We start from the raw sequence: 25,313 nt of genomic DNA, 5'->3' as shown, positions 1-25,313 counted from the left end.
GTGCGTAAGTTGCAGTATCCTGGAATGACCCATTGCCTCCCTCTCTTTTTATTTTTATTTTTAAACATTTGTTTTGTGTCGATCTATCCGTCACTCCTGATGACGTGAAACAGTGTGACGTTGTAGAGCACCTGGTGTCCGTTGTTCCAGGTGTACAGCGCTCGCTCTCTGGGGTTGTAGTCCATCATGCTGATGTGGGAGTACTGGTTGTGGAAGGGGATGTCGGTGTACTCGTACGTGGAGGAGTTGGTGTGGTAGGCGAAGTGTACTTTGGCGCCGGCCAGGTGGGAGTTGGTGACATAGAGGGTGCCGCAGATCATGAAGGCCTCCCCTGCGCTGCGCTTGGGAAACCCCGTGTCCCAGCTCCGGAGGACTTCCAGCGAGCGAGAGTCCAGACGACTCACCTGTAAAAACAGAGAGCGATTGCTGGTCAAAGAGATCGCAAGATCATGAAACAGTTCACATAGTTTTAAAAAATGAGGTGAGCTGCTTTTGTGTAAGACAACAATGTTCGAATCTCCTGTTTTTATAATCCCACGTTTGTTGAATTGAATGAAAAATGTACAATCTTTTTTAAACATCAACAAGGCCAATAAATCTGCCCATATTAGCTCACTGTAGAAATATCTGTATCAGCACATATGCAAGTTGGTAAGAAACAAGCAATTGCAGTGCAGAAATGTCAAATATATGTTTATTATCATTTACATTTATGTTATCAGTCTTGCAAAGCTTGAGAGACCTGCTGTGCTTAGTTGCTATGCCATAAAAGGGTTTCCATCCACCTGTTTTTCTGCACATTTTGAATTAGCTAATAAAAAAAAATCCTGAGTGGAAAAAATGTGAACAAATGCAACGGCCTTATGAATAAATCATTATGTACATGTAAGTTAAATGTCTACTGATTCTTTGTGTTTTCTTTTTAATCACTGTACAGTGGGAGAGTTGAACTTTAAGCAGAAGTTACTTACACACAGAACCAGTCGTATTTTCATGACTTTTGGGGACATAACATTGACTTAGATTAATTTCCTGTAGACTTACCCTAACCATAACCGCCACCATCTTAATCATAACCCTTACCATAACTGTAAATCAAATGTAAAAACCTAAAACGTAATGCTTTATTGTGTTTTTTCCCCATTTTGTCCCCAAAAGGAATGCAGGTCCCCACAATGTGACTGTGTAATCAAACTTATGTCCCCACAAGGTGGGTAAAACACAAACACACACACCCTCCCCTTCTTGTCCCCTAGGTATAAGCACAGGCTTTTAAAAAGAAAAGAGAAAATTAGGCGTATAAAATCATGTTATGTAAAACTACAATACTACAATGTTCATTATGATAGATTACATTATTCAATGTAGCAATTTGCCTCAGCTGTTTTAATGGCTTTTTAAAAACCGTGGGAGTTTATGACTTCTGTTAGATAAAGCAAAGCTGCTGACAGCAGTAACTCCAGACTGAAACAAACACTTCAGTGGGTTTGGATTAATTTAATCAGTTAACACTAAATGTCCCTTTTTTTCAAATAGAGTGAACATATTATCTCCATGTTCTTTTGCTTTTTATTTTGTTCAGTTATCACAAGAGACACGCAGCCTGTACCATGATGTTTCCAGCGTTGGGGATGGAGGTGTAGACGGCCCAGAGTCCCATCTCATCAGCCATGAGGTCGATGTCGGAGGATCCTCCCCAGCTGTAGGGGAAGGTGTTGTTGTATCCGGCTCCACTCAGGCTCCGCTGCAGCAACACGCTGCGGGAGCGGAAATGGTACTGAACCTGGAAAGACAAGACAAAGGGACTCTCACTCTGGTCATCTGATTACCAAACTGTTACTTCTCTTGTGGTTCCACTCCAGCCAGTCTCCTACCAGGATGTTGCTCTGGTGTTTGTTGTAGTAGAGAGACCCGTTGTAGACCACGTGGCCGGTTCCCGCCCAGGGATGGGGCAACAGATGCTGCACAAAGTTCTGCCCCTTTGTGAAATCCCCCATGGTTCTGTACTCCAGCACACGCCTGCCTTTATAGTAGCCGTCCATCGACCACACCTGATGGAGGAGGAAGGAGACGGTTAATTCTTTATCTAGTCTCTGTATGCAGGAGGCTAAATTAATACCCACCAAGCATTTAATTATTTTAAATTTACAAAGACACATAATGGTCACCATGCTCCCCAGCAACCTGATTAGATAACGACATGGTGTTTGGCTTTTGGCTGGTACTTTAACTGCATATCTTAAGCCAATGAAATCAGTGACAGCAAACCATTAAACTGACCGAACAGCGGTTGTCTAATCATAGCTTAGTAACCGTGACAAGGCGCAGCTGGTCTGTCTGGCTTTTGATTTCTCCACATGCTAAAAAGGTATGAGTGATATTTAATGAGTTTAGAGGGTTGTGCCTTTTAAAAAGTTTTTTAGAAACCAAAAATACAGGAAGAAGAGTCTAATCATTTGCATATCCGGAAGTAACCTAACCTGCAGTACTACTTTTAAGACCAATGGAGCTCTGCATTAACTACATGTCTATGGTCCTGGTTGCTGCTCAATCTGAGATTTTCAGATTAATATTAGCGTCTCTGTCTTGCTCTTTATTGCATTTTGGGAAATCCAGCAACCCCAGCCAAACCTGTTACACAAGATAGTGTTATTTTTATCAAACACATTGGTCATCCTCTCGTCAAAGTGAAAATATGGACATCGAAGCATAACTATGTGTTGCTCATGCAAGTAGGTTATGTTTTACTATAATGAGCATCCAAACAGAGTTTGTGTTTATTTTATTTCTGCATGAATCATCAACTGCCGAAGACGCCAAGTTTTTATTGGGCCATGCAGCTTAAGCCCGGTCTTTCAGCATGAGGTCATGTGTGTAGCCATCAAGTCCATATTTTTCTTAAACGAGACAGTTTTCAACCCACACAGAGTTAACAATTATTAATTAAGAATCTCTAGCAATACAGCTAATAAAACCTGCTAGATGGTTCTCTACTTCATCGTCCATAACCATCAGAGATCCCTGGAGGAACAAACAGACAGAGAACGAGAGAGGACCAAGAGGGGAAGAAACGAGATGGGAGGAAAATTGCGCATCGCCAGCATGGAGGATTAATTATCCAAAGAGGGACGAGAGGTGAAATAGATGAAAGAAAAGAGCAGAGAGTGCTGGCAGGAGAGAGCATTGTTGTTGAAAAAGATGCTTGTTATTCCCTCTGCAAACAGAGAAAAGTAGAGGGGAGAAAAGATGGACCGGATGAAAAGGATCCTTTCTGTCGGGGGTCAAAGAAAAGAAAATCTCTCCCGCAGTGGCTTTTTGCAGTTAATTTTGTAGTTGTAATATTTAAAATTCCCATTGAATTAGGGTTCGCTCAGACAAAGGGAACTGATTGCAGTGAGTCTGAGGGGCCTTCAATAACAGTGTTTAAATGAGACTTGGCTTGAGGTTTGCAATGACAATGAATCAGACCGATTGCTCTACCTCTCTCTTTCCACCACCACCAACACTCTCTCCTCTAAATACTTCTCGTTCCAACCAATTGTTTCCCTGCTTCACCAGCTAATCTGATGAAGCTTTCTCAGTTTTAATTCCCTTTAAAACTGTGTTTCAAAGGATCTGGAGTCCCTTTCTATCCTGGCAGCTGTAATCGTCTCCCATTTGAATGCACCATTTGCTCTAAATAAAGAAGCCCCAGACGCTGATTATACAACGAACGGCGCATGCTAAAAAGTGAGCAGGGAGTTTTTTGTTTTTTTTGCTGTTTCTTGAAATTAACACCTTAGTTTTTTTTTTACAGATTGTTGCCACGTTTTCTTTTTGCTCCTTCGCAATTGGACTACTCCCATACTTGCCTAGAGGATATTTTCAGATTTCGTCTGTCCTAATACAATACTTGCATGCCGTGAGGCGATCCTTTCGTAGTGAAACTACATATGAAAAGTTAAAGAACAAAATCCACATCTCTGGTTTTGTGCTCATATTTAGTGTTAAATTCAGCTCGTCGGAAAAACCAAGTTGGTATCATCACCTGTGCCATGTTTTTTACTTCATCAGGTCACTTTGACACCTGTAGTTCAGTTCAGTTGGTCCAGAACAAAGAAAAGCATTACACTACGTGCCTTTGAGTTTAGTTTGCGTTATAAATATATAGCGTTTTTTACTTTTTTACAATGTCTCTTGTTTGCACTATACTCTATGCTGATGTAATCCTGTAAATTTCCCCGCTGCGGGACTAATAAAGGATTATTTTAGCTTATTTTATCTTATCTTATATATAAATTGCTTATACTAAGCATAGCATTTGGGTTTAACCGTAGTTCGGCTTTTGAAATCCTGTTAAAATTGTGTATCTACTACAGCAAAAAAATTGCACTTCGTTGGCTAATCATATGCAAATGTACAATCCTGATTGGTAATTTAGTGACGAGGAAATCGTGCTTCCATGTAGGTCACAGAGACAAAGTGTGTCAAGCAAACTGAATGGAAATGAAAAAACATACATGTTAAACTAAAAATGATAAGAAGAAGAATTTATAATTCTTATATGTGGCATTGTGATGCTTGGTTTGTTTCATTCAGAATGACAAAGCCTCATCACAACTTCAGCTGAACTTTTGTAAACTGCAGATGTTGTCCCATATTTCTTACAGGGGTGTTACACTATGAAGGGATCACTATTTACAGTTAGTATGGAGAAGAAGAAGGATTACAGCAAACAAAAAAAAACTGTCTTTAATATTTACAGCAACAACACGTCTTTCCCTCTCTTCCTCTCTGTTTTTTATCTTTGTCGTCACCTTCCATGCTTCTTTCACATCCTGCCTCTCTGTCTGTCCCGACTGTTGCTCTTTTGATCAACCTTCTCCCGCTTCTCCCCTTTCTCTCTTTGTTTCTTCCTCTTTCTGTCCACCCACTCTTTCATTTTCCTGTCTTCCATTCCAGCTTCACACCTCCTCAACCAACAGGCCCCATTCTCTCTCTCTCTCTCTCTCTCTCTCTCTCCTCCCTCTCCCTCTCACACTTCCAGCAGAGACATCTTGACTGATCAGGGGATATCCACACCTCAGCAGCTGTTCTCACAGACAGCGACAGGTGTGTGCATGCGTGTGTGTGTGTGTGTGAGTGTAAGTGTGTGAAGTACAATGTGTGCACAAAGTCACACACTGATGAGCTAATGAAGAATTCATAAATGCCAAACTGGGACCCTGTGCAGACACTGTAGTCATGGATACCAAAGGATGTTTGAGAATGACTTGCAGTGTGTTTTTGTTTGTATGTGTAACTAGTTCAACTGATAAAATACAGGTTGTCCAGCTTGAAAATTCACTGAGAGTTTATATTTTTTGATTTTTTTTACTGTAAAATAAGATAAAATGACCTATCAAATAATTGTTTTCCTCACTTTGTAGCTTAATGTCACCAGCTTACATTTAAAATGACTTGTGGTCGTTGGGGTGTCGCTCATAGTTTGAACACAGAATTATAATCACGACATTTCTAAAATATCAAAGGCTGCCTAAGTCACCTGCGCCCACAGCAAACATATGTGCTTGTTTTCCTTTAGAGAGAAAAATTGCTGTTAATGCAATATCTTCGTATTGTATGTACAACTTTGTTAAAGAATGAACAGAGCGCCATCTTCGAAATCGCTTTACATAAACGGTTTCAAATATGCAGGTTTGAAAACATAAAAAAAAAAAATCTCTGTAATTGTTTATGGAGGAAGGAAATGCGATCAATAAATAAGTTAGGCCTTAAGGAAACACACTTTGCTATTTGGTAGGAAACACTAAAAGTAAACAAAATAAGTTTGTTTATGAGAAATCTCCACAGGGTTCCTTCAAGATTGAAGTAAATCATGATAAAAATGATTTCAGCAGATTACAGCTTTTTAGTTTCCCTCTCTTGCTTATAACACAAATACAGAAATACAATTTACTGGATGTGTCTAGTATACGGCATTAACACACGGAGACAGAAAAAGCCTCCTATTCTTTGGACAAATATATAAACAGACACTGGGATCAGGAAAGAGCCGCGACCCATATCTGTGACAGTCACACTGGTTACTGGGAAACAGAGGGTAGTAACTGGAACACCTCTGCTGCCGTGTACAGCTCCTTCCCATCACCAGGGAGAAGCTCTAATAGGGAACAGGCAAGGGTCACCATGGCGATATAAATCACACCTGGCAACTGGGAGACAGTCGCCTTGACAACTGGCTTAATATGCACCCGAATGTGTGTGTGTGTGTGTGTGTGTGTGTGTGTGTGTGTGTGTGTGTGTGTGTGTGTGTGTGTGTGTGTGTGTGTGTGTGTGTGTGTGTGAAATGGGTGAAGCTCGTAGCGAGTGGAAGACAAAGTGCAAACAGGAGTCGTGTTGGAAAGGAGACAGAAAGGCAAAAAAAATGCATTAAGAAAAAAATAGAGCTTAACTACCTTAAGAACACATTTACAACACCTGCAACACACACACACACACACACACACACACACACACACACACACACACACACACACACACACACACACACACACACTGCACACTTACCCTGCTGTCAGAGCTGGGAATCATTGCGTCGGTCATCCAGGAGCCAAAGCGGGACCCCGAGGCTCTCACGGTGATTGGCATACTTACTGCAGTCAGGCGACCACAACCTGAAAACAAAGGATGGACGTAACACGTTAAACCTGGAACGAATGTTAGAAAAAGAGTGAGTTTTATATTTGCAGGAACAAAATAGTGAAGATAATGGAAGTGAAGTAACAATGTGTGCTCATGTTTTGCGGATTGGAGTGAGTGATGTTGACTTGTCAAGGTAACCTGGCCAGCTTGTTTATCATCTCCTTTTCAATTTAACAAAACTCACTGAAGTCTAGTAAAATAGGTTTGTGCTAAAAAGGATGTACTGTTAAAGAAATGCGTTTCCGTACCAGAAAATATATCCTTCCTTGTAAATGTCCATAGAATTCATAACGCAATTTTTCTGTTAACTAACTCTGGTGATATCAACAGGGATATTTGATCAGTTACAAAAAAGCCCCTCCAAAGCCACATGCACCTTTATTCACAGGCCAACTACAACTCGTTAGAATAAACTCTTCTTCATGTGTATAATCTAATTGGAATGCAGCGTGAGTAAAACTTTTTCTGTGTATTATTCAGCGTATTATTGTCCGTACCAAGTTTGTTCATGCAGCTGTGCAGCCTCGTCTCCAGCAGTAAAACCCTCTGCTGGAGCTCCTCGTAGTCGTACGCTCCGATCTCCTCCTGGATGGCCGTCAGCATGATGGACAGGTTGAGCAGCTCCAGTCGCAGGGTGGCCAGGGCCTGCAGGTCCAGTCTGTACTGCTCCACCACCGACAGGAGGGGTCGTAGCTGAGACATCTGGCCCTTTAACTCCTGCAGGGCGCATTAAAGACATGAAGGGGGGAAGTATAAGAAGATGGATTTGTCCGCACTGATATATATAACTCTCTCTCTCTCTCGGAGTAAAGCCACTGCGCCTTCACAGCCGGCTGAGGTAGTTTATGTGTCTGGTCAGGACGCCCTCCGAGTGTGACTTCCTCCCTGTGGATGAAGAGAGCAGTGAAAAGACTCAAGGTGCTTTCCATTCAGCTAATTGGGCTTCCTGTCCTCTCCTCCTCCATCCTGCACCACAGGATTTTTTTCTATGTTATTTCTACCAGAAAGCATCAACCTTTCATTGTGTCTTGTGCAAACGATAGTTCAGCCGACAGGACACAGTAAGAGGAAGACGACCTTTTTTAGACTCTACTCTGAAATCAATGTCACTGCATGGTTTTAAATAGTGTAGATGAGACAAACTACTTGTGCAAACAGGAATAAAAGCACCAGCTACTGCTCTGTTATTCATTATTCATAATGTAAAAAAAAAAAAATGGATTAGTAAAATCTGAATGATGAATGAACCATAAAAGTCTGTCTTGCAACTTTAGCTCATTTTGTTCTCTTCGTCTTTTAATATTTTTCTTGTTCAAAGTGCAGGTTGGCTCATTCAGGAGAAATATACAGACACACTGTCACAGTTATTATTGTCCTATAATATCAGCCTGAGCCTAGAAAGTATAAGAGTGACTGTATCTTTAGTTTTTCACAGACAGATTATAGAACTAATCTAAAAAGTAACTAAAAGATACAATCTATTTGTGCTTGTTTTTTTTGTATTGCTGATAATCCATCAAACACTGAAAATGCAACTGATCTTTAATCAGTACTGGAGCAGCAGTCGTCAGGTGCTTTTTTCTCAACACAGTTGAGATGCTGACCGTCGTGAATAATTGCTGTCTCCATCCTCACACCTCTCTCCCTCTCTCCTAAACCCCGTTGGGAGGAACTCTGGCGCGAGGAAGTGAGGGAAGTGGAGGAGCCAAGTTAGAGAAATGGAAAGCGCCCTCAGGAAACACTGGAGGGACGACGTATCCCATCTGGCCCCCGAACGCCTCGCAGGAGGTTGGAGATGTGGATGAAGGAAAAGTACGCCTGTGTGCTGGCACTGCGACCCAGATAAGCAGCAGCAAGTGGAAAGACGAGTAATTCTGTTGCATCTTTTAGGCCTCCAATCAACCGCTAAAGACAGCTTTTCTATCACGGTAAATTGATATTTTTTTAAACATTGTCTGGCTGAATTTGAGCCAGTGTGGATGGAGAGAACTGTTTCTGCGATCATCTTGAAGAAAGATTCATATTTAGTGTTTACATTATATGCCCGACAGATGTCTCATAAATGACACATAAAGGATTTTAAAATACTCCTTTTATTCCTCTTTTAGTCTCGACACTTTGATGTCTTTTCACCCTCGAAAAAACAGCTTGCCGTGTGTGAAGAGAGGAGTTGGATTTGATATGGAGAAAAAAAAGGATTAAAAGAAGTGTTAAAAGACGAAGAAAAAACCTTATCATCTCGTAAGAACATCTCACACCCGCGCACACGAACACAACAACACATCCAGGAAACAGACTTGGCAGTCAGTCAAACACTTGACACATGAGTCGTTGCTATCTTCAAATCAGGACCGTAATACTTTTTTTCTGACGCTTTTTTGTCACCATTTTCTACAGGTAGTAAAATAATAGTGTGAAAATCCTGTGAATACTTGGTTTGACCTTACATTTGGCCACTTCATCCTGCCTGATTGGTACTGGCATCATTATTTGCATATAATTGTAAGTTCATTAATATGCATTAAAATCAATCTCTGCAAAATGCTGGAAATGTCACGGCCTGTTAAATAGTAAACACTTCACCTCGTTAATCCCTCCCCTGCCATGTGTCCCCCTCCTTCATATTAATCTCCCTCTAATCTCTCCCCTCCGGTTTCACTCTTTTATCTCCCCCTCTCTCTCTGCCTAACCTTTACCTCCCCTCTTACTCCCCTTTGCTCAGTCCTCTCATCCCTCCTCTCCCACAGGGGAAAATGATAATAAGCAATAAGCCATCTCTTTCTCTCTATTTCCTCCCCTTTTCTCCTCCACGTCTCTGAAGCCCTCCATCCATGAGCCCATCTTAATCTCTCTGTTTGACCTCCTCTTCTCCATCCCCCCTGTTACCCCCCCAGGGATAAAACACTGTTTAGTTATTGATAAAGTTACTGTAGCTGCACATTGCATAAATATTCACCAGTTCTGCCTCTCAGTGCAAAGGCAAAAGCTTATGACTGTGAAAACCCCCAAGCAGCAACAAGCGTGCGTGCAAACACACACACACACACACACACACACACACACACACACACACACACACACACACACACACACACACACACACACACACACACACACACACACACACACACACACACAGGCTAACTGCATACAAACTTAAAAACAGACCCCTGAGCCCCGTGGTGTTGTTAAGAAGATGCTCGGCAAAAGATGAAAGGCAGAATGGGTTTATGGGGAGGCAGAAATGCTGTGTATTTGGGAAATAAAGGGTTGTGCATGTGTACGTGTGTGTGTGTGTGTGTGTGTGTGTTTGTTTGTGGACCCCTTATGGAGCCTTTGTCTGGGTCATATGGCATCTCATGACTTTAAATATTTGATATATTATTCTATAATGTTAAGGGCCTGGTTTAGTTTAAAAAATGCCAAACTAGCACCGATACCAGAACCCTTAAAGTGATACCATTAGCGAAAGAGTACTTCATTTTATAACCTTCATGTGAATGGAAGCAAATACCACCTATACCTCATTTAATAATGTCAGAGGCCACAGACATGTATTATAATAGCCATAGTTTTGAACATTTTGATGCTTGCTCAACATCCCAACACCACAGACTGTATGGGTTGTAGCAGCTGCGATATTTGTCCAATCACACGTCGCATTAAATGGAAGAACGCTTGCAGTGATTGGTAGGGATTTTCAAAATCTTGGAACAAAAAGGATCGAAAGGCAGGGATTGTTTAGGTGTAGATGTTTCATAACTTAAGTTATTTCAGTCGATACCCAGCCCTGATAATGTTGGATTTGTGAACTTCTAATTCAATTTTTAAATGAATCAGTATTTTGTTGGCTGTTAACGGTAATGTGTTTTTAAAGAAACAGTTCGAATCAACATCCAATAAAACGGCAAATGTTTTTTTTACACTTCAGCATTTGTATATATTAAACAAACAGGTTATTAGTGAGTTATTTGTGAAGTGTATTAGGCAGTTGTTTCCCCCTGTTTCCAGTCTTTATGCTAAAATATTTTACTGGCTTCTGGTTGTAGCTTCATGTTTACTATACAGATATGAGAATCAAACCAATCAAATTTCCCAAAATGTTTAACTATTCCTTTAACACTGTGTTAATGGCTTTTTTTATTTTTGACGCCACTGGAGTTTAGACAATAGTATCAGCATTAATACTTACTTACTTACTGAACAAGTTGAAAAACATCTCATCTGACAGTTCAATCACTTTGAAGTTTATGCAAGGTGAACGGGTTATGAGTCAATTAAAGTGCAGAAGTGAATATCTTTGCCTCCTTCCTCACTTAAGGGAGTATTTGGGTCTGACCGCATCGTTAAGCTCATTGTGTGATGTCTGGCCAAAAATATATTAGAGACCCAGTAAGCCCTGAATTGGTGATTTGCACATCAAAAGACATCCAGACTTCTAATTTAAATTCGTTCTAAATATATTTGAAAATGACTATACTTAAATGTGAAGCATATCCAAACTACAGGCTGAAGTATAGTCATTGAAATGCCGTCAAAACAGCTATTACATGTGACCTCGAGATCCCCCCAAAACTTTAACTTTTCACCCAAATTCATCCCACTTATCACGTTCAAGTCCAACAAGACATAAATCTCCAAATCAATGCTTACTGGTGAAGTTATAAGTGTAAACAGTTTACAGGGTTTTACTACCTCTCAGTTCAGTGTCATTAGGATTCCTCAGCTGCCACAAGCAGACATTGAACCAGCAATGTCACAGCTGATTTAACTGTTTGGATCACATTGGCTCCTCATTCCTGAGATCCACACTCTCTAGAGCTCTTCAGATAATCTTCCACTTGCATGCTGTTTTTTTTTTTTTTGTAGTTGGCAGAGACGCCTGCCAGTGGTATTATGGCAGGAAACACACACTGATGAGATTAATACTCCAAATTTAAGAGGTACAACACATTTAGATTCCCCCTCAATAAAAGGCAAGTTATTCAGCCTTCTTATCTTCTCTCCTGCTAATTTAAAACACTGACACCAAACTGAAAAAAAGAAATATGTATGCTTGACATGAACTCCCCTCTGCTTTGGTGTGTGTAAACATTATGTAAATAGCATCATTAATATTAAAATGTGAGATTAATTCCAGACAGATTCTTTTTTTATTTTTTTAAATGTTTTTGGACAGCTTGAAGTCTTAATGTGTGCAGTGATGCTGCAGTTTTGCTGGCACCTTCTGTTCAAAGCCATGTGACACTTTTACACAGCGGACATGAAGCCAGTGAATCGACAGCTTCAAGACAGATTCTGTCCCCTTCATGAAGGATGCTCGCTTGTCTGAGTGCGGGCAGGAAACTTCAGCTTGGCATGCGTGAAATCAATGTTTTCACACCAAAGGTTATGTGTTCCCTTCAGCGGCTGTCTTACACTTTGTGCGTCTTGTTGTCTGACTGTCTGACTGTGTGTGTGTGTGTGTGTGTGTGTGCGTGTGTGTGTTTACCTGCAGGCCCTTAGCTGTCAGAGTGCGGGGGTTGGCGACGTAAGTGTGTAAACGTCCGTCCACTCCTCTCAGCAGGGGCTCAGAGTCTCGGACGTACTGCAGGTCTCTGGACGTCCGCAGGTCCACCACCTCCATGGACTGGCTCACGTTCTGAACCTGACACACACACACACAGACACACACACACACACACACACACACACAGACGGTTGATATGATGAGGGATTATTGTGAGTATCCTGCATCCCCAGAAATGCTTATGATTGGTTACGGCTGTTGTTTGATTACTGCCACCTGTTATTGTTTCCAAACACCTGTTGTGGTTCAATATGGCTGTGTGTTGATTTGATGGAATACTTAAAGGGTAGGTCCACTCAAACTTGCAAAAAGAAGACGTATGGTATCTCACACGCAGATAGTTTTATCTGCCCTATTGCAATAGAGACAAAAATGGAAATTTCATATGTGCTACTTACTATTTAGAAACTCATATTGTCACAGTTTTTTATCTAATCTACAGAACACAGAGGGACTATTTATTATTTGCAGTCCAGATATTTCATTTCAGTTTCAGATAATTCTAACAATCGGTGTGTATGCACCCAGGAAGTGCTGTTGGACCAAACAAAAATGCCCAAAGTAATAAAAGGTAGGGGTTGCCATAGCTGCCGAAATGATCCTCAGATTTTGGAAAAGAAAATACTCACCAGATGTTAAAAAAAATGGATGGAATCTGTGTCAGATATTGTGCATGATATACTATGTGCATTCATTACAGGTCTTTGGATATCTTATACTTAATGGTAATAATTCTGTCTGTTTGTGTATATTTAAATAAATAAGTTTGTTGGGAGACAAACTAAAGTGATTTTGATTACTGTGTCACTGTGACAATATTGACTTAATTATCTAATCAACAACATTTAGAGTCATCAGCCTACCCAGCGGCTCTGTGAGGCTTTATGCTGACATGGTGATTTTTAGCAGGTAAAATATTCTAATCTTGCTCTAGCCTATTAGCAGGCAAACATTTGCTGATTAGCACCAAATACAATACATACTATACAGCTGAGGCTGATGGGAATGTCATCAGTTTCAACCAAAGTATTGTGCAAATTCAAATTTTGACCCGATGGTGGAGAAAATTCAAGGGATCATCGACGTTATCAATACTTTTCCACTGGGGAACTTGAATATTCGTAGCATATTTCACCATGAACTAAAAATGTTAACCTTATGAGTAAAGTTAAGGCACCAAGGGAAGTCATTCGTGTTCATCTGGTGATCTGATTCTGGAAAGACACATTATTACTGAATTTTTATGATATCTTGTAAAGCTGTGAGCACTACAGGAAAATATCCCTCCCATCTCAATTTCAAAGGAGAGGCAACAGAAATCAGTGACAGATGACTCCAAAATAGGACAAATGAAACAAAAAGAGGTCTGTGTGCATTCTGTGTTTGAGGGTCAAACGACCATTTGATATTATTGGCTCAAGAACATGATGCAAAGTCCCACTTATCATATTTCTCATTAGATCCATTCAAAACATGAGATCCTCACCTAGTCTGCTCTGAGGAAACAAAGACTCCCACGCTTCCTCTCATTAACCACCCTGAAATGCTAACAGATACTTCAGATCTCTTTTCCTTTTTAATGGAAAAACAAGCATGAAAAAAATAGACAATCTATTATGAAAATGACCCAGTTATCCCAAAGTGATATGCAAACAAACAAACAAACTAACACCCAGGCAAAAAAAACAAAAACCAAAAAACCCCACACTCACATCTCCCACTGAAACACATGCCAAGGTGGAAAAATCTGAGCAAAACACGCGTAAACCCCTTACAGGAGCACACACACACACACACACACACACACACACACACACACACACACACACACACACACACACACACACACACACACACACACACACACACACACACACACACACACACACACATTCACACTCACAGCAGGATGGAGGTGTCACTTCCAGAGACACGCTGAGCTAATTAAGATTCATAAATACAGAAGCCTCCCAACAGGAACAGAGAAGGAGGAGGAGGAGGAGGAGGAGGAGGAGGAGGAGGAGGAGAGGTGAGTTATTTCAGATAGTGTTCATCTTTTTTCTTTTTTACTCTTTTCATGTGAGGTTGAGTACAGGGTGAAAAACCAGCAGGGAATGAAAATAACCCCTCATGATGTTATTATCGTTAGTGTGCCGTGGTTCACTTTTACTTTGGCGAGAACACAGGAAGTATAGATCCCAATGTGTGAGCCTCGCTGTCGGTGCATGCTTCGGGAAATGTTTTGCCGGCCTGATGGTGCTCAATAATTCATCAGCTTCTGTCACAAATCACTTTTATTTCTCTCTCAGGACGCACATATGCATTGAGAGAAAAGTGCTTACGCAACCCAAAGCACACCCTCACATGAACACACACACGTACTATACATGAGCTCTTAAACATTCATGCATAAAAACACTCGTACGGATATGCACTTTATAATGTAGAGCTGTCAGTTTAAACCCCTTTCGGCATGTTAAATGACTGGGAGTCTTTAGAGGATGCAGCTACTGATGTATCAGGAATACATCTGTCAGTGAAATCTGTCTGTTCATGTGTGCTTCTGCAAGTGTCAAAACAAAGAGACAGTCCAGTGAATATTTCATTCCAGTATGCTGCCTTTCCCCCTGCGCTGCATCGCAATGTTGACCATTGAAACATGCAGTGATGCATTCAGAGTCAAGAGACAAACACAAACAGATACACACACACACACCTGTTCAGTCAGCAGGCGTAGCTGTCGACTCCGAGGGTCTCGTTTGCAGAGGTTTCGTGCCGGAGCGACCACCGTGCAAACACACCTGCCATCAGGATCCGAAGCCGTGCTGTACACCTGCCAGCCCTCCTCGGAGCCCGGGTACAAACCCTGCACACAAACAAGCTCTGAGTTAATGAAGTCACTGCAGGAGAACCATGTCGGCCGTGCATTCAACAGAGGAGAAGGTCAGCAAAGCAATGTAAATTGAGGGAAGTACTATTTGTTTGTTTGTTGTAGTCAAAAGCTCACATTTTATCAACGCTATTTCTATTGAATTAAAACATGCACTTTTGTAAAAGCATTTCAGTCTGGGTTTTACATTCTACCTTGTTGACAATACACTTCCTCGAGAAAACACTTATGGCCTCTAAGGCATTTTCCTGTGATATTTCATACTGTCTTATAAGTTAATGGATATATCTGTAAAAATCGTCAAATCTGTCATTTGTTGAGCGAAAATGGCAAAAAAAGTCACTGATCCAGCTTCTTAAATGTGACAATTGGCAACTTCAAAATCAATCAATTCAAATTGAATATCTTTGGCTGGTTGACTACTCATTAGATGAAACAAGGAAACAAGGAAACCATGGACTCTGGGACTGATATTGGGCTATATAAATAAAAATGTATTCAACTTAATGGTGATATGGTAATTTTATTTTTTACATCCTATAGAATTAATTTGCCGAACTGAGAGAGTAATCAATAGATTATGCAAAGTGAGCATTTGTTTGGCATTTGTTTAAAATATAGCTTGTGTAATATGATGCCAAGCTTGTAATATCCACTGATGAACACTTTTCAAAATCCCTTTTTTGTCCACAGCTACCTCTGAATTATTGGAGCTTGATTTGATCTATAAAATATAAAAATGTGTCCATTTCTGTCCAGTCATTCTGACCAAAATGAGACAATTCGCTCAGATGTCATACTGTAAATTCATCAAATGCGCTTCAACCGTGTTAAAACACCACCAGCTCCATGACCAGTGGCAAGCCTGTAAAGGAATATTTTGCCCTGAGTCACATCCCTCAGGCTTATACAGTATGTGTTCTAAAGGCACATACAGTATCAGTAGAGGGGTTCACTATATAGGGGGCATGTGCAGGAATAATTTTTTAAAAGTTAAGTTAAAAATTTTTTTTAACTTAACGTTAATAAGGAGGCGAGTTATGCTGTGCTTCTTTACGGCGAACATGAAGTGACTCTTTAAGCTTTAATTCAAGAACCTTGAAGTGGTTGCATGTCCTATTTTTTGCTGTTTTTTTGTTATTTGTAAAAATGTGTTTTTCAAAAAGACCCAATGAGTCATGTAACTGAAGCAGTTTTCTTTTTTGTGCTTTTGCCAGCATCTCAGCATGTTATTCAGGTCAGACTGTTGTTAGAGGGGTGGACAAATATTGTCTATTTCTACCTTACTGGTAAATCTGAGCAGGATTTCAGGAGCTTTTCACTGGGAACATATTGTGATTTAAGTGTCTATTAACATTGAAAAGGAGAGTGCATGCTCTTTGCATTTTATTGTACTTGGCTGCACAACAGACAGCTGTGTCTGAATCAGATATTTGTTTCAGCTAGAATCAGCTGTGACGTCGTCCCCATTCCTGTGTCCAGGAAATCTAGCAGCAGAACTGGAGAGTTTCCACCCTCGGCATCCACAGACGGAGCTGCTGTTCTCTTTGGCAAAAAAAGTCTTCAGCTCCCCAGAGAGCCCAGTAATCTGGACAAAAAAGATGATTTCTACTCTACTCACAGTCCATACAAATGCACAACTTTGCTTCTACCCTCTGGTACCATTTCATTCCCACACTAAATACACATTTCATCGACCAACTGCATGTTTTCTTGTGACAACAAAAAAACAAACATTCGACTTAAGGCCTTGGCACATTTAAAAAAACATGAAGCCTGTCAAAATTTCACATTCAAACTTTTCATATCAGCAGCGACGCAAATTCCATTGACCAAGAGCAGCGTCTAACCGTCCGTCTGAGGTAAATTGTTGTAAAGCTAAGCTACTGTTAGCTGTTCCATTGAGTTTCCTTTTAGCAAAATGTTCTGAGTGAATTTTACTTCCTCTGGATAACAGTTACACAGCGTATATGTCTAGGGCTTTTATTGTGAAAGGTAAGCAGGTAAGTCAGGTATGCGCTGCCTTCTCTCAAGGCTTCATGAGTTGAAATAAAAAAGAGATTCATCAAAATTTGTTTAAATCTGTGTTAGTGAGCACTTCTCCTTTGCCATGATCACCCATCCATCTGACAGGTGTGGCACATCAAGATGCTGATTACACAGAGTGATTATTACACAGGTGTGAGTGGGCTGGTCTCACTAAAAGGCCACTCTGAAATGTGCAGTTTAATCTGACAACACAACGCCGCAGATGTCCCAAGGTTTGAGGCAGCGTGCCACTGGCGTGCGGTAATGTCCACCAGAGCTGTTGCCTGTGAATAAAATGCTCATTTCTCTCCCATTAGCCGTCTCTAATGTCATTTTTGAGAATTAGGCTGTAAAACCAATCAGCCCAACAAATCTCCCCTCCCACTGCGATCACACAATCTGTAGCCCTAGTCGTAGTTTAGTGCCTGATGAATGTATTTTTTAAAGATAAAAATACACATTTCAGACTTGTGACAAAGCACACCTGTGTATTAATCACGCTGTTTAAGCAGAACCTTGATGTGTCACACCTTTAAAGTGGATCGAGGATCTTCCCAAAGGAGAGGTGCAGACTAACTAAGGATTAAATCATTTTGTGCATCCTTTTGAGAAAAACAAGTCTTTTGTGTCTTAGATCTTTTATTTCAACTCGTGAAAAATAGGAGCAAAAACAAAAGTGATGCTTTGATAATTTTGTTCAGTGAATAAAGGTACTGACTTGAATATCAACTGAATATTCTATTATTTTGTCACCTTAACGTAGTAAAATACTGAAATTAAAATATGACTGAATTCATTGCAATGAAATCTTTGACTAACCATTTATCTGAATTTATGTGGTGGGATTTAGGCTTTTGTCTCCTCTCAAAATTTTTCAAAAACTCTATTTAAGTTGATTTCTTAAGGCTAACTAATTCAGATAGGAGATGAAAGCATACAAGATTCAAAAAACTTTCATCAATTTAAATGTTCCAAACCTTGGCAAAAACGTGAACATCAGTACCACAAGGATACTTCATTCTCTTGAATTTCAGGTAAATTATTGATTAGACCACATGACTGACAGAAGATTTAGATGGATTCCAGAGAGGCTTGATTAATTATCCATGGTGGCTCCAATGTTAAGGTCTAACCTTGAATTTTAGTGCCTGCTAATACCAATCCAACATGTGTTTTGGAGAGCTGAAAAACTAAACAACATAAAATAATACTATAATCGATACTTCGATACTTTTATAAAAAACACTGGATTACGTGACTTTTTGTTTGTGAAAGACGTCACTCGTAGAGACAAATTAACAGGGACCCTCACCTCTCTCAAAGCATTTTTTTCCTGCTGCTGTTTTTAGCAAAAAGGTTCTAAAAAATGACTGTACGCTGCCTGCATGGCACCAAAACCCAAACAGACACAGTTAGCCACTAGCTGGTGAACAGAGTGGAGCCTTTAGCAGCTAAAGAGAAAGATATTAGCCTCAGGAGTTGGTGTAGACCAAAACCAGAGCTAAAAGAGAGTGAATATTTTACTTAACATATCATGTGGCACAACTCCAGCTGAATGCAAATGTGTTAATATACTGATAAGTTTGCAATACCAACATAAAAAGTGATAAGATGTCAGTGTTGTGTTTACGGCTTGTTTACTTTGCTTCCAAGCAGCTAAATCAGACATTGCAGGTTTTAAATCTAGTTTTTGAAAGTCTACCACTTCAAACGACCTTCTGAAAATTCAGGCCGCGTAAGTTCAGATGGCTCTCTATGAAAAAATATCTAAATTCTATAAACATACTGGTATTTCTATTTTACATACAGGAATCTAGATGGGAGAAGAGTGCAAATACTGTTTTAATGACAACGTGTGTTTGTTGATGTGATTTTCAAGGCTACAGTACACAAAAATCTATCAATAGTTCTAAAATACTACCTATGTTGTTATATAATGACACGTGTTTCTTTTATTTTTGTTTTTTAGGGGTTATTTGGGACCTCATTAGGTAGGACTGAGGAGACAGAAATTGTTCCCTGAGGTCCAAGCGTTGGACCCAATTCACAACCCATTAAATTAGAAAACCAGGTCTTCAGTTTGACCTACTTACAGCAGAGTTAACATTTAGGAACAGCGTAAAGGTACGTCTGATCTCAACCTGACACACAGCAGCCTGTCACAGTAATCTGTCTGTAAAGCTGCCCTACAAACCCTGATAAAGAATAACGACAGAGGAGCAAGCTGGGACGATTGAGACGCAAGAGTAGGAACGGGAGGAGGGGGGAAGGAGGGGGTGGAGGCCGGGAGGGAAACGTCTGATAAATCAATCAGCTGGGTTTGGTGTGGTAACCTTGAAGTCCCATTTACAATAGAGCTGACGGTGGCAATGGGGGGGTGGGGGTTCAAACAGGAGGACGTGGATGTGATGAGAATATAAGCATCGTTTGTGCCGACTGCTCGATGTAATTAAACAGAGGAGGACATACGGCACCTAAGGGCTCATTTCACACAAGGGAGAAATGATAAAAATCTACTCGGGTGGCTCAGCTGATTGTGATCAGTGCAAATAGAGAGAGAGTGTAGAGAGCTAACGGGGCTAAATTACTGCAAGAACCAACAGACGGTGGTAGAGATAGGACAACAAACAGTACACAAACAAGTGTAACAGCGCACAGAAAAATCGAAACGTCTACATGTTGTCAACAACCAATACTTGTACCCCGATAAGACTGTCAACAAATTTTCTAAATTTCAATATACTCAAATTTATGAAAAATAAAAGCTAAAACCACTTCTTCATTCTGAATGTACCACCTGACAGCGTTCACACTTGCCTGTTTCATTGATTGAAAATGTAATGCAATGTTAGGTCAAGCTGAACGAGGAATAATTCAACAACAAGTGTAATGATGGTTCTCTGACGCAGAGAGAGTGACACCGTGTCACAACAACAAGCGCTACGTTACGTCATGTAAACAAACCTCGTATTTTATCAGCTGAGAGCTCGAGATCAGACCTGAGATGTTATCACTTAAAATAATCGTTAAGCAGTACTTTCTAACTTCCTACATTTGTACTTTTTAAACAGAAACACATGTTTTATATTGTAAATTTTACTTGAAATTACTAACACAATATAGCAAACAGCAAGTAGGAAACTTTCAACTTCACGGTGGTCTCCCTCCAGACATTTATTTAGGTCTTAGTAAGTATTGTACAGATAAGGAGGTATAGTATAGATAACTCCTCATTTCAACATCAGGAATCAGCTATTCCTCGTCCAAGGCGCCGCTCCAAAGCGAGCAAAGGGAATAAATAGAAACAGGGCGTCCAACAAAAGTTCTTTACAAAACGTTAGGACATTCCAATAGAAAGCAATACAATTCAACTGATTTTGTTTCGAATTCAGTTAAAGATATTCAAATAGTTCGAACCTATGTGTTTTTTTAGAAGGACGTAATATTGGGCCAATTTTGACAGCCCTTTTAATTCTAATGAGTACATCGAAAGATAAAAACTATTTGATTTAAAGAGACGTATCTACAAATTGAGCCTGTTATCTGCTTAAAGTAATAGATAAATAGTCAAAATAGAGAGCTAATGTTATCGATAAGAAATTGACAATACATAATGTATATACATATATACATTATGTATAGTCAATTTCTGTCTCTCATTGCCTGAAGTAGCCTGAAGTAGCAACCCTGCACCTCTAACATCTCCATCTGTTCTCAGCCATCTCATGTGTGTGTGTTTGTGTTTTTCTGAGTGTCCCAGTTTGTGTGTAGGCGTCTACTTGCATGAGACTGCATGCACTTTGCTGAACTTGCAAAGTACCACCACACAGCAGCTGTGAGGTGCCTCTCGAGCCAGAAAGCTAAATCATGCAAAGCCCAAGCGTGCACACAAACCCAAACGCACACACAGACCTGGTTTATATATATATATATATATATATATATATATATATATATATATATATATATATATATATATATATATATAGAGTTAAGAGACCTGTATGTGCATTGGTCCAGCATCTACATGTCAGGTTGTTGCCAAGGCAACAAATTGCTGGCTGTCCCCGGGTGAGTCAGCCTTTCCCAGGAGAAATATCACCCCAGTAAGTCAGGGAGAGAGAGAGAGAGAGCAATCCTATTACGAGTGTGTGTGTGTGTGTGTGTGTGTGTGTGTGTGTGTGTGTGTGTGTGTGTGTGTGTGTGTGTGTGTGTGAGAGAGTGTGTGTGTGTAGCAGTTGGTGCATACTGTACATGTGTTCTTTATGACTCATATAAACACAGAAGATTATTTATTTATTTACTCATTAGTGCTATTTATTCTTCATATTGGCAACACACTTATCTGTTCCTCTAAGCGTCTTTTCTTTTGTGTTTCTTCTCCTTCTTTTCTCTATTTTCTGCACCAATGAACAGATCATAAATCTGCTGCATGTAGGCTAAATGTTCCTGAATGTGTTCATCTCTAAATTCCACTTGATTTCCACAAAAAAAAAATCTTGATTGTCTAGGTTTTCTGCAGCAATCCAAAAGCAGCAATTTCTCTAATAAAATGCAAAGAATGTCACATTAGAAACCTCATGTAATTATCTTTTTCAGAGAGTGGGTGTTGATTTGTTCAGCTGATTGAAGAATGCGAGTGTGTGCACATTGAAAGAACACAAGATACCTTAAGCTGCTGGTCGACAAAAAGATCTCTTCTGTTACATATTGAGAGAATGCAAAAAGATTAACTTCTGGGGACTCCAAAAAGCACATTCTTTTTGCTTTGGAAAAATAATAATTCATACAATGTGTTTGTCATTAGTGTGTATAAACAGAATACATACACTGACGATCCGCTCATGTGTGCCCTCAGAGGAGATGACGGTTCCATTGAGTCCGACCAGCGATGGCAGAGTCTGGGACATCCAGTTAGTCACCATAGCCATAGTGCTGAGCACCGCACCAATCTTTAACATGGGAACACTCATCCTGACACACACACACACGCATCCAAACACAACACACACACACACACAAACACAGAAACTCTGTCTGGTTCTCACACACAGTCCAAACTCTTCACAGCAGTCATGCTAAAAAACAACATGACGCTACAGGTAAAACGTTTCTGTTCACGCTGGTCAGTGTTCAGCTCTAGAATCCCCCCCCCGCCCCCCACCCACCCCCCAAAAAAAAAAAAAAAACACAACCAGGATGGTCCCACTGCTGAAGTCTGCGTTCCTGCACTGCCACAGGTTAGAGAATAAATCCTGGAGCACAAGTCACTCCAGATGCCTCCATGTGAAGATGCATCAAGTCCAAACATCCAACGCTCGGCTCAGGCTGCAGGAGATGCTCCTGGATGGTTAGGTCCCACTGATCTGTGTGTGTGAGTGTGTGTGTGTGTGAGTGTGTGTGAGTGAGTGTGTGTGAGTGTGTGTGTTTCCTGGACTCCTTCCTTCCCCTGGCAGTAAGAAGCTGTGGCTGAGCCAGCGCTGCTCTCTCATTTATCCACTAACTCTCTGCCTCTCCCTCCACACTCCCTCCCTCACTCCCTCTCTCTCTCTCTCAGACACACTCGTCCATCTCTCCCTCTCACTAATGCTCTCATCTATTCTCTCAACTTCTCCATCACATGAGCACATTCTCCTCCTGAACAATGTTTCCTAAATGAACAAGCGGACAGTATAAAAGACGAAGTAAGCCAGCTTAACATTATCCTCTTTTCTCCTTTCCTACCCATACTCCTTTTCTTCATATTTCTGTCCTCTAATGTTACATTTTATTCTGAATTGCAGTGATCACATTCCCTCTATCCTCTCTGTCCATTTCCCCCTATTTCCCTTTAAATTGATTAAATGCAAAATAGCTACATGAAAGCACAAAGCTCTATATTGACCTGTTCCTGATCTGTGTTTGTGTTGTGTTTATTGCAAACTGATGCAACACTGCCCCCATGTGGCTCCAAGTCCCATTGTCCAAGTTTAAAATTCTGTATGCAAGCTGTCTCACATTAAATTGAATCAAACTTGAGATGAAGTACAAGATGTTCAGATGATGTTTTATTTGATCTGTCTGCATCGTTTCCATGGAGACAACAAACTCCCCAAATAACATCCAGCCAACGTGCCACTAGAGAATTTTGGAGTGTTTGTATGTCGACCTGCCAAGGGACTGCAGATCAAAAGGAGCTAGTAAATCCGCTGCAGAGTTACCCCACATCCACACTGCATAATAAGGGTATGCAGTAAATACTAAATACTTATTTTAGTCTACAAAAAATCAATACACTTAACTTTATACTATCAGTAAGTGACACAATGCATTCAAGGATGCATCAACTTCTACTTTGTAATGACAATGCAGATTAAACTTCACAAAGAGACACATTTTTCAATGGAGCTGTTTTTAGTCTGCATACTGACTGCTTCAAGAAGACTTCATTTTAATCAAGTCATTTTATTCTTTTGTAATTTGGTCCTGACAAAAATAAGATAAAGATAAGACAAACACTTTAAGTCGATTTATTGATTGGTAGACTGAATATATTGATAATTGATTAACATTTTAAATCATTTTTCAATCACACATGTCCACACTTCTCTGATTCCTGTTTCTCAATTGTGAAGATTTGCCTTTTTTTTGTCTGTGATGTCATGTGATAGTAAAAACTTGAAACTTAAGGTTTTAGGAATTATGATGGCCTTTTTGGTACTATTTGTCAATTCATGTGCCAAATGATTAAGTAATGAACCAACTGGTGGATTCATTTATAATCAAAATAATCATTAGTTGAGCCCGAAAAGATTCAAGTACAAAAATGTGCACCTGTGAAAATTAGAGTCATCTGGTGTCTTCAGTGAAATGTTAAATTGACCTTTGTGTTTTGTGACATTGGCTTCTCTTCCTTGTTCCCACGGAAACCACCATATTACCACTGTATTTAAAAAAAAAAAAAAAAAAAAAAAAAAGCTAAATCAACCGATGTCCTCTGTTCAACTCTTTAAAACATTTTTTAAAAAAAAGTTCTCACCTTATCAAAACTAAATGTGCAGAAAAGTACTGAGTCTATGCCAAAAACTGGGCATAGGCATTTAATGAACGTGACAAAATACGTAAATGACCATAACGCATTGTTAATACACCAAATAAGGAAATATAAATAGTTGTAAATGCTACATGGGCTATGCACAAACAAATAATGTATATATTTATTTAATCTGCTAAAAAGTAATATGTTAAAGTAAAGGATAGGGATATAAACAGTACATAGTTTCTCATGAATGGGGTCGGATAGACCCCAGAGATCTCTCATGTACAAACTGTCATAAAACTCCAATCACAGAAATCAAAAAATACTTATTTGGGATTTTCAGAGAGGTAGTGCTTCGTACATTTCACTGTATTCAATCATGCTTTGCAGCTACAGACACCAAACAGAAGTAATGCATAATATTCTGTACTAGCATTTCTTATAAATGGATGTGTCATAAAGTATCAAGCTGATGAAACTGTGTTAAGGATGTTTTTGGAGCTGATAAAGAGGGCTAAGGGTCAAAGCCTCCCTACAGAGCATTAGTGGTAATAGCTGATTTGGAAGAGCGCCACTCAGGGTAATATAATGAGACGAGCATGTGTAACTGCAACTGAACTACAAAAGGACACGGCTGCTCTGTGGTTCGCGCCTGGAGCGATTATGTCGACGATTTAACTACCCATCTCTAAATGTTTCATTGTGCCTTTGTTCTCATCAACGGTTACATGCTCAGGCTTCCTTGTCTGAGTAAAGAACCCCCAGGACACACATGGATTATACATAAAAAAGCCCCTCAGCGAGTATGCTGAACTAACATGAATATTTCAATCAGCAGCACTTAAGGGTAACACAGTAGTCAGGAGATGGAGGGCCACAATAGAGCCGACATGACAACCGAGCGGATCGCCTTGAGGGTATTTATGGTCTCTTTTCTTTTCATTTCATTTCTAGGAAATATTTACTGCTAATACTACTAATAATATTTTTTATAGTGGCAAATAAGAAAGACTGAAACCCAAACGGGCCGCAACAATAATGAGCCAAAAGTGTTTACATCAAAACCCACCATAAAAGAAAAAGATGAGCACAAAACCCAGTAAAATAAATTCAAGACAATGTGT

General features: G+C 40.0%; 1 protein-coding gene across 1 annotated transcript; it reads right to left on the bottom strand.

Moving 5' to 3' along the window:
• LOC129095926 (noelin-2-like) lies at nt 1-22,159 on the bottom strand. The gene is made up of 8 exons (XM_054604539.1): nt 22,001-22,159; nt 14,970-15,119; nt 12,176-12,331; nt 7,182-7,401; nt 6,550-6,656; nt 1,875-2,051; nt 1,610-1,783; nt 1-404 (listed from the first exon to the last, which is right to left on the bottom strand). The coding sequence occupies exons 1-8, from the start codon at nt 22,142-22,144 to the stop codon at nt 84-86; spliced, it is 1,449 nt and encodes a 482-aa protein (XP_054460514.1). The 5' UTR covers nt 22,145-22,159; the 3' UTR covers nt 1-83.
• Between the last annotated feature and the right edge of the window lie 3,154 nt (nt 22,160-25,313).

Source organism: Anoplopoma fimbria, chromosome 9, assembly GCF_027596085.1.
Source record: "Anoplopoma fimbria isolate UVic2021 breed Golden Eagle Sablefish chromosome 9, Afim_UVic_2022, whole genome shotgun sequence".
Lineage (NCBI taxonomy): Eukaryota > Metazoa > Chordata > Actinopteri > Perciformes > Anoplopomatidae > Anoplopoma > Anoplopoma fimbria.
This window is presented reverse-complemented; position numbering and strand designations above follow the sequence as displayed.